The sequence below is a fragment of the Gouania willdenowi genome, chromosome 5 (genome assembly GCF_900634775.1).
Source record: "Gouania willdenowi chromosome 5, fGouWil2.1, whole genome shotgun sequence".
Lineage (NCBI taxonomy): Eukaryota > Metazoa > Chordata > Actinopteri > Blenniiformes > Gobiesocidae > Gouania > Gouania willdenowi.
Window position 1 is genome coordinate 14,881,079 of NC_041048.1, and position 17,155 is coordinate 14,898,233.

General features: G+C 38.4%; 1 protein-coding gene across 2 annotated transcripts in view; it reads left to right on the top strand.

Annotated features, from left to right (window-relative positions):
* The window catches only part of kaznb (kazrin, periplakin interacting protein b), a 108,160-nt gene that overhangs the window by 16,563 nt on the left and 74,442 nt on the right, over positions 1-17,155 (top strand). For both annotated transcript variants that reach the window (XM_028446419.1, XM_028446420.1), the window contains exon 2: positions 6,927-7,084. In XM_028446419.1, coding sequence (XP_028302220.1) covers positions 6,927-7,084 — 158 coding nt within the window. The remainder of the gene's footprint in view (positions 1-6,926; positions 7,085-17,155) is intronic.

Sequence of the window (17,155 nt, forward strand, 5' to 3'; positions counted from 1 at the left end):
TTTGTTTTGTGACTGATGTGCTGAAAGAATAAAAAAAAAAGGAGGCAGACTGCAGTAAAGAAGCTTCACTGCAAAAATCTTCAGAGCGAGTGCCCTGAGAAAAACTTCTGCTGTTTTTAACTTTTCTGATTCATAACAAAGCGTGTTTAATGGTGCTGTGGGTGTCAGGTGAACCAATTCCTGAGCTCCTATCATTATTATTCAATTACACAGACATGTACAGTTGACATTAATGCAATGTTAAGTTTTAATTTCTAATTTGTTGCCATAGTGTGAAGCTTTCTGTGTGATTCAGATTCTCCCTGTGGTTCCATTTTCTCTCAAAGAGAAGTTAAAAAGGAAATGAAAAGAAACTATCAAAGACTCGTCAGATGCTTCAGTGTTAAAGCCAAAGGTTGATGGTTTGACTCCAAAGACCAAACGATCTCTCCTCACTAGGTGGCACACTAGCCATGAAAAATCAGAGGACCCTTTAAATCCTACATCACAGTAATCTAATGATCTGAAGTATTTTATGATTTGTTAATAATCAAATCTACATGCGGTATTTTGAAACCAAGCAGTTTGTAAAGCAGCAAATGAATAGTATCAAAAAACAAAAAGATGTAGATGTTTATCATTGATATCAAAGATATAGTAATTCTTCATAAACTACAAAAAAAACAAAACTTTAAAATTACTTGTTACATTGAATTTCAATAGAGTGGCCAAAGATTAAACTGGAGCGTCAAAAATGATTGGCTGAGCCAAACATTCATTAATTTCTATACATTTTTGTGTAATTATAGAATAATGACATAATTTACAATAAACGTTTTGTTCCAGTTTGAAGTAAGACTAAGGATAAGATTTAGGCATATGATAAATAGAAAAAAGAGATTGGGATTGGAATTGTGTCTGTTGGGATTTTGTCATGCATTCAAGGGCTGCTGGATCTTATCCCAGTTTATCCCAGTGCACAGATTGGTGTTACACACTGGAGGATGGTGTTCTGTCACATGGCCAACAGACAATCACAGTCACACGTTCACATTCAGTGTTTGTTTTCAACACTAACCTGTATTCATTGCACTGGATTCTCTCTTACCTACTGTATATAGTTCATTTTATTGACCTTACTTTTAATGTTTATATTTTTGTTAGTTATTGAGAGCAGCACAGATCTTGGGTTCAAGGGTGGACTTTGGTGTCCCACTGTGTGGAGTTTGCATGTTCTCCCTGTGCTTACAAGTATTACTTGGACTCTCCTAACTACAACATATGAGTGAGTGGAAGTGTGTGAGTGGTTTTGTGTCTATTTGTGTTTTGACCTTAGGGATACTTGACTATGACTAAAATAATAGTTATATTTCAACAGCGTGTAGGGCCTGTCTTCTCTGTATGGATAAAATATTTAGGATATCTCTATCACCAAGGATTTCATGAACTGGAAAATGCCTTTTTTTTAGGATTACATAACAGGCTTTTGCTGTGTCTGTGCATTAAACCCTTTTTTGTCAAACTTCACGCAATAAAAATGAAACAATGCAGTTTTACTTTGTCCATGCCAACAAGGTGATTACAAATACTATTAACCTTCATTGATCATCCTTTGATAAGTTTAGCTTACAAATTAAAATTGTTATTTTACTTATAATGTTGTTGCTGTTGGTGATGTTGGCTTTAAAACACAATGTGAACAACTTGGAGCTGGGGGTTGCTAATGCATTGCTGTCATTTGGCTTCACTAGTCTGACCCTTTTATGAGATCTGATTGGGGTTTATGTTTGACCCTTGAAAAGTGCATTAAAAAAGCAATCCTGCTGATTCTTAGTTTTATTAACTATTTTTAGAGGCTGGCGCAGGCATCAAAGAGACCAGGTGATGGCGATGTTGCTGTGGGTAATATGAAATTCCCTCTTGCATCTTTTTGAGCGCCCACAGAGGATCTTCACTCTAATGGCTGACCAGTTATCAGGGTTAGCTTTGTAGATAAGGAACGTGTGCACAGCACAGCAATCCTGTTTTCATAGATGATGTGATAGATCCTTATTCATGCTGGTCAGGCACACGTTTATTTTTTATGAAATCTGATATTAAATCATATTTGTAAAAGCTCTCCAACTCACATGAGAAGTAGTTTTGATATTTTCTTATATTTTAGCTGATAATCGGATACCACGGACCACAAATTGTTTGTTTGGGACTGTTTAGGACAGTTTGTTACATAGAGGTCAGTATTATTTTGTGGTTTTGAGAGAAGCTTTGTAAAGTCTGAGAAAAGTACCCTGATAATCTTTCCCTTTTGGTGTCGAAGATAGTTTTTATGTGTATATAGGGTTGGGAAACTGGGAAGCGTTAAATAGTAGCGTAGAGTACATCCATCAAAGTGTTCCGGATTGAATGCGTTTACGATACTGTTAAAAAAATGAGTAAAAAGTCTAGCCAGTGATGGAGTGTATAAATGAAATGAATATTTTGGTATTTATGTCTCTAAGGTTTAGTGTTGGATTCTGTCTGACACATTCATTAGCTTCATAAAATGTGAGAGAGCTTCACGATGTCCTCCATGAAGTTCAGTGACTGTGATTAAAGGCAATATACCAGAAACTTGGCAAGATCCAAACAGAGACGGGATTTACCCAAACTTTCTCTTCTTTTTGAGTAACAAATAAAATAGTGTGTTTAACATTGTTGTAATAAACAGTGCACTGTCACAAGTTGCTATAGCCAAACTTGTTTGTATTTTCACACGGATTCATTCAGAAACACAATAAAAGTAGTTTCCTGAACAATTTTGTTCCATATTTTTTTGCGAGGGCAGAACTAATGGGAGCAACCATTGTTAGCCAGATGTAATTTTGTGATTTCTGAGGCAAGTAAACAGTGTTCTGTATGTGAACAGCATTTCAGAAGTAATGGTCTTTAGTCATTTTGTGTATTTTTGTTGTTTGCTTGTGTGTTGTTATCATTTGGTATAATTTTCTACACTTTTGTGTTTTTTCTTGTCTTTTTTTATCTTTCTTCTAATTTTTTGTTGTAATTTTTCTCTCATTTTGTAAGATTTTTCTAATCATTCTGTAAGTTTTGGGCCTACACAACATTAGACCGTGTATTGTTTCATACACAATAAATCTTGTAACTTCAGTTTACCTCAAGTACCTGTTAAAAATGGACAGATATGGGCAGAGGAAAGAGATTCTGAGGACATGGATATGTAATGGAACTATAATATACACTACCAGTAAAAAATTTTTTAAAACACCACACTTTTCCATTTTCTGATCCACTTGCTCCTTTTCAGGGTGCATTGTATTGTTACTTGCAAATGTATCGATCAAGAATATTGATCGACAGAGGGCTGTCTTGTTGCGCCTTTTAAATGAATGCTAGCATTCAAATTAATGCTAGTATGAGCTCCTCCAGAATTCATGCAAGAAAATTACAGACCTGTCTGGATGTTGACGGACACTTTGCGGTTTCAGCCTTTTCATTGCAAAGCACAATTTTCAAACTTCTACCCGATCTGTACAAATGATGGTGAAATTCACAACACCGTGCTTTGAAGTTTAATTTTGAACACATGGGCTCTTGTGAGGAGATAATACCCCTCAGTCAGCCTCCAATTCTCTCTCTAGTCTCTGTTCTCTAAAAAAAAAACCTCTTGCCTTTTCATCTCGTTCTGAATGTTTTGGGATTGAGACGTTAAAGAATTCAAGATCTGTTGAGTTGCGAGTTGGCAGAAGCGTCTTGGCTCCTGCGGTGGTCCCAAAAGCAGGGGGGGAGTTGTTTTCATATTTTTTATGTCAACACAGCTGACAGGACATTTTATATCGAGTCCAACAACATTTCTGACATCTGATTTACAAAATGTTCCTTGGTCCTACTGGGAGATAAGTGATGGAGGAGTGGCCCAGTGGGCAGAGTTTTTAGGCATTAATCGCTACTCACTGCTGAGTTGGTTATAGTGTCTATTGCTTTTGCCATTCATCTAATAAATGGGTCTTTACAATAAAGGCTGACTACATATATTATTATTCTTTACCAGTATTTACAACTAATGTACCTCTCAATAACTAGGGTTTCTTACTTTTTTTAGTTTTTTGTTAGTAGGACTCTGTTCTGTGTTAAACCTTAAGCATTGCTCAAGAAACTGCCAAATGACCTCACATCTCTTCCCTCACTAACAACCGAACAACTTCAGAACACGAGCCAGCAACTATCTAACCTTAGACTATTCTATTTACACGGACAAACATTGGTAGAACGGGCTTCAGCTATTATGCTCTCTATTCAAATGGAATGACCCACAATCTGCTCTCTAACTTGAGTCCCTCATTCACTATGGTGAATTTAAATGTTTATGATTAGATTATTATTCTGATTGTTGTAACTGTATCTGAAGCCTTACATTTTCGTTTAAAACATCCTTTTTTGTTGATCTTATGTAATTTTTTCATTTTCCACGACACTGACTTTTGGGTTTTCATTATCTGTTATCCATAATCATCAAAATGCCAAGAAATAGAGTCTTAAAATATTTCACTCTGTGTCATGAGCCTGTATCATATATGGTTTTGACTAACCGTATTTTTCGGACTATAAGGCGCACCGGGTTATAAGGCGCACTATCAATGAATGGGTCTGACCGGGTCTATTTTCATACATAAGGCGCACCAGACTATAAGGCACACCGGTTTGTTATTATTATTATTATTATTATTATTATTATTATTATTAATAATAATATTAAGGCTCATTAAGTGAAACAAAATAGCCAGACAAGTCAAACTTTATTCAACTCATTAACAATAATTCTCAATATTGTTCAGGTTTAACACATAAAATATAGAACATTACACTCACTTTTTCAGTTCAGTATGTTTAAGCACAGTACAGGTACATATCACTCCATGAGGCGTCTGACTACAGTAGCCCTGAAGCGCCAAAAATCCAACAAGTGGTGCAGCTTCATAGTTTACCAAAGTTGTACTAAAACATTTTGACATTAATTCCATACATAAGGCGCACCTGATTGTAAGGCGCACTGTCGATTTTTGAGAAAATTAAAGGATTTTAAGTGCGCCTTATAGTCCGAAAAATACGGTACTGTAATGATTGACCAAAAATATTGAACTTTTTCATGACATTCTAATTTGTTTGAGATCTACCTGTATATGATGTAAAATCCCATTTTTCAACCTCAAACAACTTTTCTAAGACAAACTTCAAAGAAAAATGAGCACTTGAACACAATGTAGGGTAATAATAACTTATGATCACAGCAGAGTTTAGGTTTGGAAAAAAAAATATGTGACAAGTATTTTAACTTTATAGTTTGACCCACATCCCATCTGTTATCATTGAGGAGGTGGGGTTTCTGACCTATACTGCAGCTCGTCAGCAGGGGGAGCTCTAAAAATAAAAGCTTCACTCCATTGGACAGCTTGTCCCGTCCATTCTTTTTACAGTCTATGATTAGGACATGTAATGATGATCAATGACAGTGAGGAAAACTTGCACACAAAAAAGAAAATCTGATCACGTCTTATGAGGACATTTTTAAAACCTATTTTTTAAAATTTTTTAAGATGAAATGAGAAAACAAATGCATGACTAATCAGACTCAGGCTTCATGTGATCATATTCTTTGATATTCATGAACATTTTAACTATAGACAGATATGTATCTTGTTTGGTGTCTTTTTCTTTAAAAATGAATATATTTCTCCAGTTTTTTGTCGTCACTTTTGGTTTTAAAAAAGTAGTAGCAATGTATTTTCAACATGTATTTATTAATCCCCCACATCTTCTTAAAGTTAAATGCTGCATTTGAGTTAATTTCAGGATCAAGAAAGAAAATGATGGTTTCTTTGTTGTAGATGTAATCACCCAGTCATTTAAATCAGAGGGTTATTGTAATCCCTGTGCAGCTCACTCCCACACACAGGTGGCCTCAGTGATGCTGGTGGTGGTGAAATGTGGACAGCTCATTATAATCTTTGTAGCTACCCACAAGAGCAAAACGGCACCAACAATACACTTTAATGAGACAGTTTAGTTTTAGTCAGCCCAGGCAGTCAGATGTAAATGTCACATAATGAAAATAAATAAAAAGCAGTCACACGAGGACACACGATCAAGTGTGCGCTTAAATATAAGAATCCAATCAATCTGAAGTTTTCATCAGTATTTAGAAATATTTGAAAGTTTGCTGGATGATTTTTGGATGAGTTTGTTGAGTTCCCGGAATGGGTTTGGTCCAGAATACATCAGTGAGATGTTCGTCAGGTATGAACCCAGCAGGTCTCTCAGATCTATAGACACAGGTCAGATAGTGGAGCCCAAAGTTCACAGATGCTGCTTTTAGTTGTTATGCTGCAAAGAATTGGAACAAACTGCCAGGAGAACTGAAGTCAGCATCCAATGTAAACATTTTTAAATCCAAGAGATTTTTGATAATTTCATTGTTGATTTAATGTTTTTATTGTTGATTTTTAATGGTGTTTTTTTTGTTTTTAAACTGTTGCACTTTTTAATCATGTAAAGCACATTGAATTGCCTTGTGTATGAACAGTGCCATACAGATACATTTGCCTTGGCTTGGCTCTCAAGTCATGTCAGTATTGATCTTTTCTTGTTAATTGCCTGCAGGCTATAAGCAATGCTCTGTAGAAACTTGGAATTACTCATTACAGAAGGATTATATAACTAATTGAATGGAAGTTTCTTTGTTCTTTTTACGGGCTTTTGTCTAATTATTCCCCATTTGGGCAAAATAGGGATTATTCTTTGCAGTGGAGCTCAGGCTACCGATGGAAAAGTTGATCTCACCAGTATAAGCTGCACTCCCTGAGCTTTTTGACCTACACAAGAGTCAATAAATACTTACATTTTTACATAATGTAAGCCTTTACCAACTAGGTTCTGCGTTTCCTCTATTGCAGCTGTCCAGTCTTTGAACAGCTTGAATGACCAGATCGCACAGTTCATGGTGACCCGACCTTGTAGCCTGACTGAGGAGGAGGAGGCCTTCATGACTGGGGAGAGAGATACCCTGAGGAAGTCAATGACCCTGATGAGACACCTGCTCATGGAAGCCCAGGTAGGCTGACTGATGAACTGCCTTACACACAGTAAGACATTGATCAAAGAACACTTGTTCTACTTAAAATCTTTAGCAGAAAACCAATTACCACTAATACTCCACTCAGTGGTGAGATACTTCAGTAGAGATACTTACATAATTATGAAAAGGTAATAGTAAGATCCCCAAGCTCTCATATGATTGCTGCAAGAAGGATTTCTATTATAATTTATTTTCAATAATGATGTATTGGCTTCATTGGTGAGAAACTGATGTTTGCATTGACTCTAATTGTTAGCATGAGAGCGAAATTCAAAGTCCTGTAAAAATTCAGTTTTTGAGATAAAATTTAGATATTTTCCAAGTATTGTCTACAATGACTTACAGGTTACATTGAAAATGTAATTAGCAAGATTTTTTTATGCGTACAAAGGTTTCTTTACTATTGGGGCTACATGACTGCATTAAAAACATGGTCAGTGTTACTTTTAATCATCAAAAAGACAATTTAAAGCCTACCTAAGAGTTTTTATACCAACAATGTTGAGATTTTTTTGTTACAGTTTGCCTAGCATTGTCACTGTTGGGATTATACATTACATTTTGATGCACTGTAGGCTCAATTTTTGATGAATCAAAGATCTGTGTGGTTCGTTTATGAAGGGCAATCTGAAGATGTGCTGTAGAAAGTTTGGTGTCAATTAAGCAAACATTGGGAATACGTATATATATATATATATATATATATACACACACACACATAGATACAAACAGGGATGAACTTCATAATGTTTGTAGGTTTTTTGTGTGCTGTTGGGGCTCCATTTTGGTGGAAGTTTAAAATCTGTAGCACATATGGTTTAGTTTCCAATTTTTAATCTTTAGAGACTTTAGTGTTTAGCACATTATTTTAGTGCATTTGTAACTTGATTGTTTTCTGTTCACTTTCGATGCAGTGCAGGGTCAATAGTCTTAAGCACAGCAAAACTAAAGTAAATTACCAACATTTGTGAATGTGTGTGTTAGTCTAATGTTTATCAAACTAAAATGAATCATCCTGATCAGTTTTTTAGAGGAGGTGAGATTTCCTGGAATAAAATATGTCTCAGATTGAAGGGCTGATAATGTAGCATCAACTTCACAAATAGCTTATAATTATATGTTTAAACTTAATGTAGTTTAGTGAAATGACAGCCATACAGCAGGGTTTCTGAATGCCTGCTGGCTTATAGTTCTCTATGATGTATCACAAATCCCTCAGTGGGTAGTATGCTAAGGTCCCAGGGCAGTGGTACCCCCAAAAAAATATTAAAAAAAGTTTCTTTATACAGATGGAATATAACATTTTCAAACCAGTCTTTTTCTGGGTTGACTTGATTCCTTTTTTCATGCTCCATTTCTTTTGAGAAAAATGCTATAAACTTCTTCAACTTGTTTATGGAAGACATGGCAAAACGCTTTCTTTTAAAAATCAACATTAATATTTAAAGTCCCTGGTTACTGAAAGGCAGAAAATAATTTGGAGGGGATTTGAATAGTTTCTCTCTACCACCCCAGAATTGATTGCCTCATTTGTCATTTGCACCTATGAATTATTTATGTCCCTGTTGCTGTGCTGTGACTAATCAAAAGCAATTTGGTGAGTGTGGAAGCTGTAAATGAATGTAGTGGAACACTGCACATTAGATACTTCAGTAAAGGAGTTTTGGGGGCTCAGGATGGCATGGAAAAGAAGACACAACTCAGCTAAATCCTCAAAAACTCCACAATAATCAAATAACTTCTTATTAATCCTAAAAGTTGTTTATGGTCATTGTTATTTTAAACCATCAAAAAGACAATTTAAGGCCAGCTTAAGACTTTTTAAACCAAGCATCTTGAAATTTCTGTTACAGTTTGCCTAATGGCATTGCCACAGCTGGGAACTATTGGTTTGGGATTTGTTTTTTAATCAAATGGTGGTCAGGTCAATTCCTGCCACGGTCTGACTGAGTTGACACTTCTTTTAATTTTGTTGCTGCTATTGAATTGGTTTGTGGCATTTCCTTGTAAGTTCATATATTGTTTATTTGTCTTAGTCATTCCATTCTTAGTCATTTAGTTTTTGATTTCAGAAAGCCTTCATGAGTATCCCTGTCTTGTCAGCATTAGAGAGAGATTGCTTAGCTTTTCCTCTTTTCGCTCACCTTTCTGATTGCTTTCCCTCTCTATTTAAAGGGCACATGACACCAAATGTAATGTAAAAGCTAAATGCAATAACACATCATAAATAGTGCATCCCTGAAATGTTTTACATGTCTTCCCATTAAATTCAGCATTTTACTGTTTACTTTTTGTGCATTTCCGGTCTGCTTTTTGGAGCATGATTATATGACCATATATGGGTCGTGACGTAGATAAATGACCGTGCAAAGCATCCTTCAGCTGAACTGCAGCGTTTGAGATCAGACTCACAACACCTATGGAGTTAAAATAGCATCATATTTACTATCAGTGCACCAACTACTCTCGAAGATGCCTCCATGTTATGTAGCAGCTCATGTAAGACAACTTCTGTGAATGGAGTATCTACACAGAGCCTTGATGCTCCTACAGCTGGAGCACATACAGCAGGGCTTCTGGGCTGCTTCCTCGTCGTATTGGATTCATATTAGAGTGCTGGTCGGGCCCAACCCCACAGTTAAAATATAATTTATTGGTAAGACTTAACTGTCATTATCATAAGCATGAATAAGGCATCATGAAGGCTGTCATAAAGATGTCTTTAAGTGTTGTTTGCTAAATTAGGACACCTTTAATAATGATAATAATGATGGCTTGGATTTATGTAGCACATTTTTCGAGGTGACTCAAAGCACATACAGAAACTATTATTCATTCACACCAGTCACTCACAGGAGTCATACCGGTGGTGCTAAGCTACAATGTAGCCACAGCTGCCATGGGGCATACTGACAGAAGCATGGCTGCCATTTCGTGCCTTTTGGCCCCTCTGACCATCACCAACATTCTTGCACAATTCATACCCATTCATACAAGGGATTGTGGGTAAAGTGCCCAAGAACGCCTCTGAATAACAGGCCGGCGCCCAAGTTCATGATCGTTCACGTTCATGAACCAGTGCATGGCTGGCCACAGTGGAGCCACCACGATCAGTGTGTCGGCACAGAGCCAACGGGGGGAACGCGTAAAGAAGCACTCGCGGCCAATCGTGCGCTAGTGCGTCTATGCTGAGGGGATCCACCGTGCTGCGCAGGGAGAAGAACATTGCCCACTGCACATTTTTTTTCCCTGCAAACAGGTTCATCTCGGCCCGTCCGTAATGGGCCCACAGCTGCTGCACCACTTCCGAGTCAATCTGAACTGAACATATTTGCCCGTTTGAAACAATTTGAGACACGCCCCGGTGAAAGACGTGCAGTGAACGGCACCGAGTGCAGGGACAGACCCAGGAAAATGATTTCCTGTGTATGGAACAACGCTCTTTTCTGCACAAACACCCTCGCTCCCCTGCGCAGCAGGGTGTGATCTCCTGTAACTCACGGGCCGACTCTCCATGGACCCGATGCAAACTGCAGCCTGTAACCCTTCAATGTCGTTCGTGACACCCAAGGCGGAGCCGCGAGCACTCTCCATCCCTCCATCCTCAGGGAGAGAGAGGTCAAGCGCTCTGGTGTACTCATTGAGATAGGAGCCATACACGGAGCGATGGCGCCTTCTCCCGGAGGCTGACTGTAAGCGACTGGAAAGCCCAAAAGTTACGTGACGGTGCCCCCTCTCGGAGCGGCGCAGCCTGAGGCGGACCAACCGTACCAACTTCTTCCCTTCATAGCAGGATCTGGTGGTTTCAGTCCCTAGGGTGGGCCACGGAATGGCCAGCCGAGCTGCAGCGTATTTATACACTTCCATTGTGTCCAGGCTGGGAGGATAGGAGACGGGCATGGAGCCCTCCAATTCTTCCTGGGAGGCTATAGAGGCGACATGAAGCCCGCCCCAAGCCGGGGTGATGAAAGTTCCGTCCTCCTCGTCCACACCCGAGCCAAGATGGTCAGAGGAATCTTCATCAAACTCTCCACAGTCAATAACGAGGACATCCTCGTGAAGCAGGGAGGGAGACACCAGGTCGAGCTGAGAACCCCAGCTGGAAACTTGAGCAGCCACAGTTTCCATCAGCGGAGTTTCTACTTCACCCGCCTCCTTGGGAAGGAGTCCTGCTCAGACTGGCGTCTGTTCCAGGCCCAGGCAGTTGGGGCAGTCTTTGTGCCTGTCCGTGGTGGAGATTTTACCCCCTTATGGACAGAGGCGAGCCCCAGAGCATCCCGCTCCCATGGTGAGAGAGGCCTTAGCTTCCATCACCGCGTGATGCAGTTAGGAGAGCAGGTGGCTAGCTTGCGCTACCATGAGGTAGCTAGCAGGGATGCAGGCCAATGTGTGCTGGACTGTCTGAGATGTCAAGGACAGCGTTGGTTGGTTTGAGATGGCAGCTTTCACTTTCGTCTGAAGCTTGGTAACCGTAGTATCTAGAGCTGGAGCCAGGCTACACACTTTCGTGAGCGCCCAGAGGGAGGATTGACGGGCCTGTAGGTGCCGAGGGCAGTGGGACAGAGATGACAGCGTGGTGTGCTGAGGTCAAAGCACTGGCCTTGCAGCAAGGAGCGTGCAGCGGGGCTAACACCGCAGTGAAAGAGCCGCGAGAGATAAACGTGTGCCAGAGCGACAGCGTTGGAAGGAGCCGTCAGCCGGAGCTGAGGCCCAGAGGTTCACTAACCTTTCGGTAGTGAAGGACAGCACCTACCAAGCAAAGCAAGGTAAGCGCTGTGTTTCACCTACATCTCGACTTGTTGTGGTCTAGAGCAGGCGCTAGTTCTGCCAGCGTCCGTCGACTGGAATAATGAGAATCCGCCTGTGGACAGTTAAGCCGCTTCACCGGCCAGTCAGGATTGGCAGATTAAAATAATGCTTCTGAGGAATGAAGACAGAGGTTGCATCCCATAGAGAGACATCTCACAAAATATTATGAAATAGAACTTGAAGTAAAGTGTTGCCCTTTTTTCTCTCACATTCAAATGAAACATTTACGTTTGTTTGTGTGGAAAGCCCGGTTTTATCAAGCAACTGTAGAAATGTAATTTAAATTCTGGTTCTATAGTAAATAATGCAAAACTGCATAATAGTTCTTTTTCTTTTTAAAAGTACAACTGAAAATGTATTTTTTGCCTTAACAATTGGACTTTAAAAAAACAGTCATTGCGCTGTAATTACATCAGATATTTGTTTGGACCAGCAGAGGGCGCTGGTAGCCCAGTGGTCAGTTGGCATACAGATATTCTTGCAGTGAAGAAGAGATGCTACGTGCTAGCACACAGAGCTATTAGAAAAACCTGACTTTTACAGATATTCACGTAATATTACAGATTCTTTCGGTGCTAAAGGGGTAAGGAATCATTTATGAACATGTTTAATAGTAGTAGGTGGCCAGAAAGAGAGTAGTAGAAGATTTCGCCCGCCGCCTACGCTTCTGGACAAGAGGAGGACAAATAGATGGCGCCCTCTAAAGTACTGCGATTCAATGTTCAGGGTATTAATATGAACCATGATACCTATGAATCAATTTTTAACTGCCTTAGGAGTAATCGTTGCATACCTAGAAACTTCTCAGATGAGCATCATGCGTTGCTCCCCATGCATTGTTGAGATCAGTGTGCACGGGGAGCGCGTGAGCCATGCACACACTTCGCTCTGTCTGTAAAGTGTATCTGACTAAATATACAACAGACGTCAGTCATCACTTTCAATTTAAACTTTAAAGCCTGGACTTTGGTGATCACGGGCTGTAGAATGTGTGTTACCGGAGATCAGCATGATTTTTAAAAAAATCATGAGTGTTGCTCATCCCATTGGGTTACACTTTGGTTTCATAGATTTTGAACTTTGTTTTTGGTTTATTGATTTTTAAAAATGAATATAATGGACTTTGACTTACAATATCACTGCCTTCATTCCCTGCATTTTGATCTTCTTTTTCAAAACCAAAATAGTTTATTTAATGGTTTCCAATATACAATATAACATATTAATGTCAATGTCAAAATTTTGCTGGAAAACAACGTGGCCATTAAGGCAAAGCAAGGTAAGGCAAATTTATTTGTATAGCGCATTTCATAGACAAGGTAACTCAATGTGCTTTACATGATCAAAAAGTTCAACATCAACAACATGACCAAAAATCGCCCTCTCGATCATACGCAGTAGAGAAAAAAAGTGCCTTTAACTTTGATTTAAAAAGGTTCACAATGGATGCTGACTTCAGCTTTGCTGGCAGTTTGTTCCACTTCTTTGCAGCAAAACAACTAAACACAGCATCACCATGTTTACTGTGGCTCTGGGCTTCAATATCTGACCTGTGTCCAAAGATCTGAGAGACCTGCTGGGTTCATACCTGACTAACATTAAGCAATGCTAACATTATCCGTGAACATGTCCTGTGAGGGAACACTCGACAGATACTAGAGACAGTAAGAATCCCTCGGTCCTTTTACCTGTGTATCATCACGGTGGATGTGACGTGATGTGTCACAGCTTTAATCCTCTTCGTCTCAGAGTGCTAGTGACAGTTTGCTCCTAGGGCTGTCATCACTGTGCTGTAGCTGTGGGAGCTGCTTGCTCCACTTTAAGCTGCAACTGTAACCAAGCAATAAAAACGTCAGATATTTTTCTAGTGGCTGATAAATGAATATGATTAACCTAGTTACTTTTAACCTTTTCTACATTTCAATTTTTTGATGATCAGAATTAATAGTAATTATTGTTTTGTATTATTTCCATTCTGGTAAGGTGTTATACTTTTACTTTTCTGCAGTCATCATACATTTTTAATCGTGTGCCCTTTCTAAAGACGGAAGTATTTGAGCTGATGCCTGATATTTTGCCACCTTGAGGCTTCAAGAACACTTTCATTTTCGTAGACTTCAAAAGAAATAGAAACAAGTCCTGAAGTAAAATGTAACTCAAACATTTTATAAGAGCCAAAAGCCAGATTTAAGAAGTTCTTCTTATAGAGATTGCTAAATTGTTAGAGGATCCACTTGGCGGCGCGTTCAGACACAGCGGCTTGGAGCTCCCTCACTTATGGCGCAATATCTGTGTGTGTGTGTGGGGGGTTTGGGGGGAGGGTTCTTATTGGTTGTAATAGGGGAGGGTATTTATAGAGTGTAAATCTTAACAGTTTTTCTAGTTATTATTCTTGTAGATATTTTTATATATTTTTTTCATGACTGCACTGTGGAGGGAGTAGTCCGTCATGATTTTGTTATTCACCTGTGATCAATGACAAAGACTCTTCTATTCTTAGTTCAACATTAATATTAAAGTGAAAATGATGAATTACACATTTAAGGTTGGCTGTTTGGATCAGCAATTAATACAACTAGTGCAGTGCTCGTAGGAAGACATCTGCAGCTTAGAGAGAGAGAGAGAGAATCACTGTGGAGGTAGGACTGATGACGTCATCACTGTGGAGGTAGGACTGATGACATCATCACTGTGGAGGTAGGACTCTAATGGATATTTTAAAGCATTTATGAAAGTAATTTGTTAATGGTATCATTGCAGTCCAAACAAATTCAACGTTGCACACTCTTGAACCAAGCAGCAGCCATGTTGAAAGTCTCATGAGAGTCTGATCCTGATCCACAGAAATATTAGAGGAACACACACACACTGTCACAGTCAGACATAGATTCCTTGCTTTATAGATAGATGCATTAGTCCCTACTTACCGTCTTATTGATTTAAAAACTACTCACACTCAAAAAGATAAAAGCAGATTCATTTGAATAATGAACAAATTGTCTGAAGCATCATCAACTTCTTCAGAATACAAAATATTAGCATGGAGTGAATCCTGAACATATTGGAACTGATAAGGAACACAACACATAATAAATACAAATTTAAATTGATAAGGCTTTTGAGAACATATATCACCCAGATCAAATTAAATCAGTTTTACTCCAACATACCTGTTACATGTGATGAAATAGTGAAACTTTAATCCACTGTAAATGACATTGCTCAGTTATGCAGCATTTCTGGAAACAAGCCCTAAGTACTGTCTCTCAAAATTCCACCTTGTCCCAACTTTGTGTATTTGGTCTATTTTCCTATTGATTGTTAAATGTAAGAAGAAAATGTTTTTCGACTCTCTTCTACAATAAAACCAAACAGGTGGGTCTAGCTCAATGGACTACTGAGATTTCTCACCTTGAAGAAGTTGATCTTTTAGTGAAAGTGTGCTAAGACCGATTCAGATTGCTTTATCCATGTCAGGACATGAGATCTTTGTCCGAATTGTGTCAATTTCGGATGTTTATTTTTGGTACATTCAGTAAATTTACACCTATGCTGTTAAAGTTTGTGGCCTTAACTTCTGGTTGAGCTTATTTTCAGTTTATATTCAGTTTTGATTCTGTCGTGTTTTATTCTAGTTCCTGAGTCGTGTTGATTTGTTTAGTTTCTCCTGGTTTTTACTTGTTTGGCACCTCCTATCTTGTCTCTGTGTAAGTGTGGTCAGTGTGTTTTCTTCCCTTCTGTGCTGTCACAGGTCAATCCCATTCCCCTCATTAAGTCCCTCCACTACTTAAGGAGTTTTAATCACAGTGTTGTTGATGGTTGGCTTTGTCCAAATTTAGTTTACTCATCATATTCCAGGGTAATTTACGGTTTGTTTCTTCAAGTTTTTTCTTCTTCTATGTTTTTTTTTTTTTACTTTTTACTTTTCCAATTTAGTTTTGAACCTTGTCACTGGATTTTAGTTTGGATTGAATAGAATGAGTGTTACTCTTGCCACTTGTCTCTTCATTCCTCTGGGTCTTTCACTCCAACACCTCAAACATCCTGACATTTCTAACAATAATGCTCTGTTATAGGATCTGCAAACTTTGTTAGAAGTTAGAAGCGCTTTTTCTGTTCCAAGTTTTCAAAACTTCAATAAAAAAAGCAGGATAATCTCTGGAGAATGCAGCACTAACCCGAAAAGCATCTGTAATTCCTGTGATTTCAATTTTGCCTCTTGAGTCCCAGTGCTTGAGGGAAAAGCAGGTTATCATCATTTATCTCTTTCATGTCATTCTTTCAATATCTGTTTTCATCTTGGACTTCATTTAGATGATGACGACTTTTCCCATTGTATTTAAATTGGTGCAGCTTTTATCATTTACATCTTTTCCAGTGTTACATTCTGTGTGGAACATCAAAGAGCTGGGCCACGCTTTATTTCTATTTTAACCTACAGGGATGTCAAATGATATTCATCTACCACTCGCATCTCTGCCCTTTCAGAACCACCAGGGGAACAAAACAGATTGAGTGCATATATATAAAAATGACGGCATGGAGCTGACTACAAAGGAGATTGAACAACACATCTGCCCGTGTTGATGATTGTCACACAAATGTCACAAAGCAGATATACTTATTAGTGGACAAATGTTTGGGAAACAAACATTGTTTTTTTCTTGCAAACCTGTGATCTTTTTTATTTTTTATTTTTTTTATTTTTACAAAGCAGTAATTTATGTATTAAACCGATACACAAGCCATCACATGAATGCACTGTGAATGCTAGTGAATAATAACATTTCGTTAGTAGTTTGTGTCAGAAGTGTCTTTGGAGTCATTTATATTAACTTAAATTCCTTTAAATATATGTCATGTCCCTCATGTTTTGGAGATTTCAGCCAATCAATGTTGGCATATCATGTTGTCGTCACTTGAAGCTAACACATTGTATTTGTGGTCCCAATGGTATTCTGTGGTAAAAGTAGCATTTCAATTTGACGTTTTAGTGCTTAGTTACATCATTTAGTTCTTTGAACATTATGATGTTATTTCTAAGAAGACTAACAACAATAGGCAGAAGGATTTTAACGTTGTACATACAAAACGCAGTTTGGTTCAATATTTGAATGCCACTATTAGCCAGGGTTGGGGTCAAATATAATTGTAATTGCATAATTGATAATTAATTACAATTATTGTAGTTCACTTTAGATAATTGACTCTGTAATTGTAATTGGCATGAAAATTTCA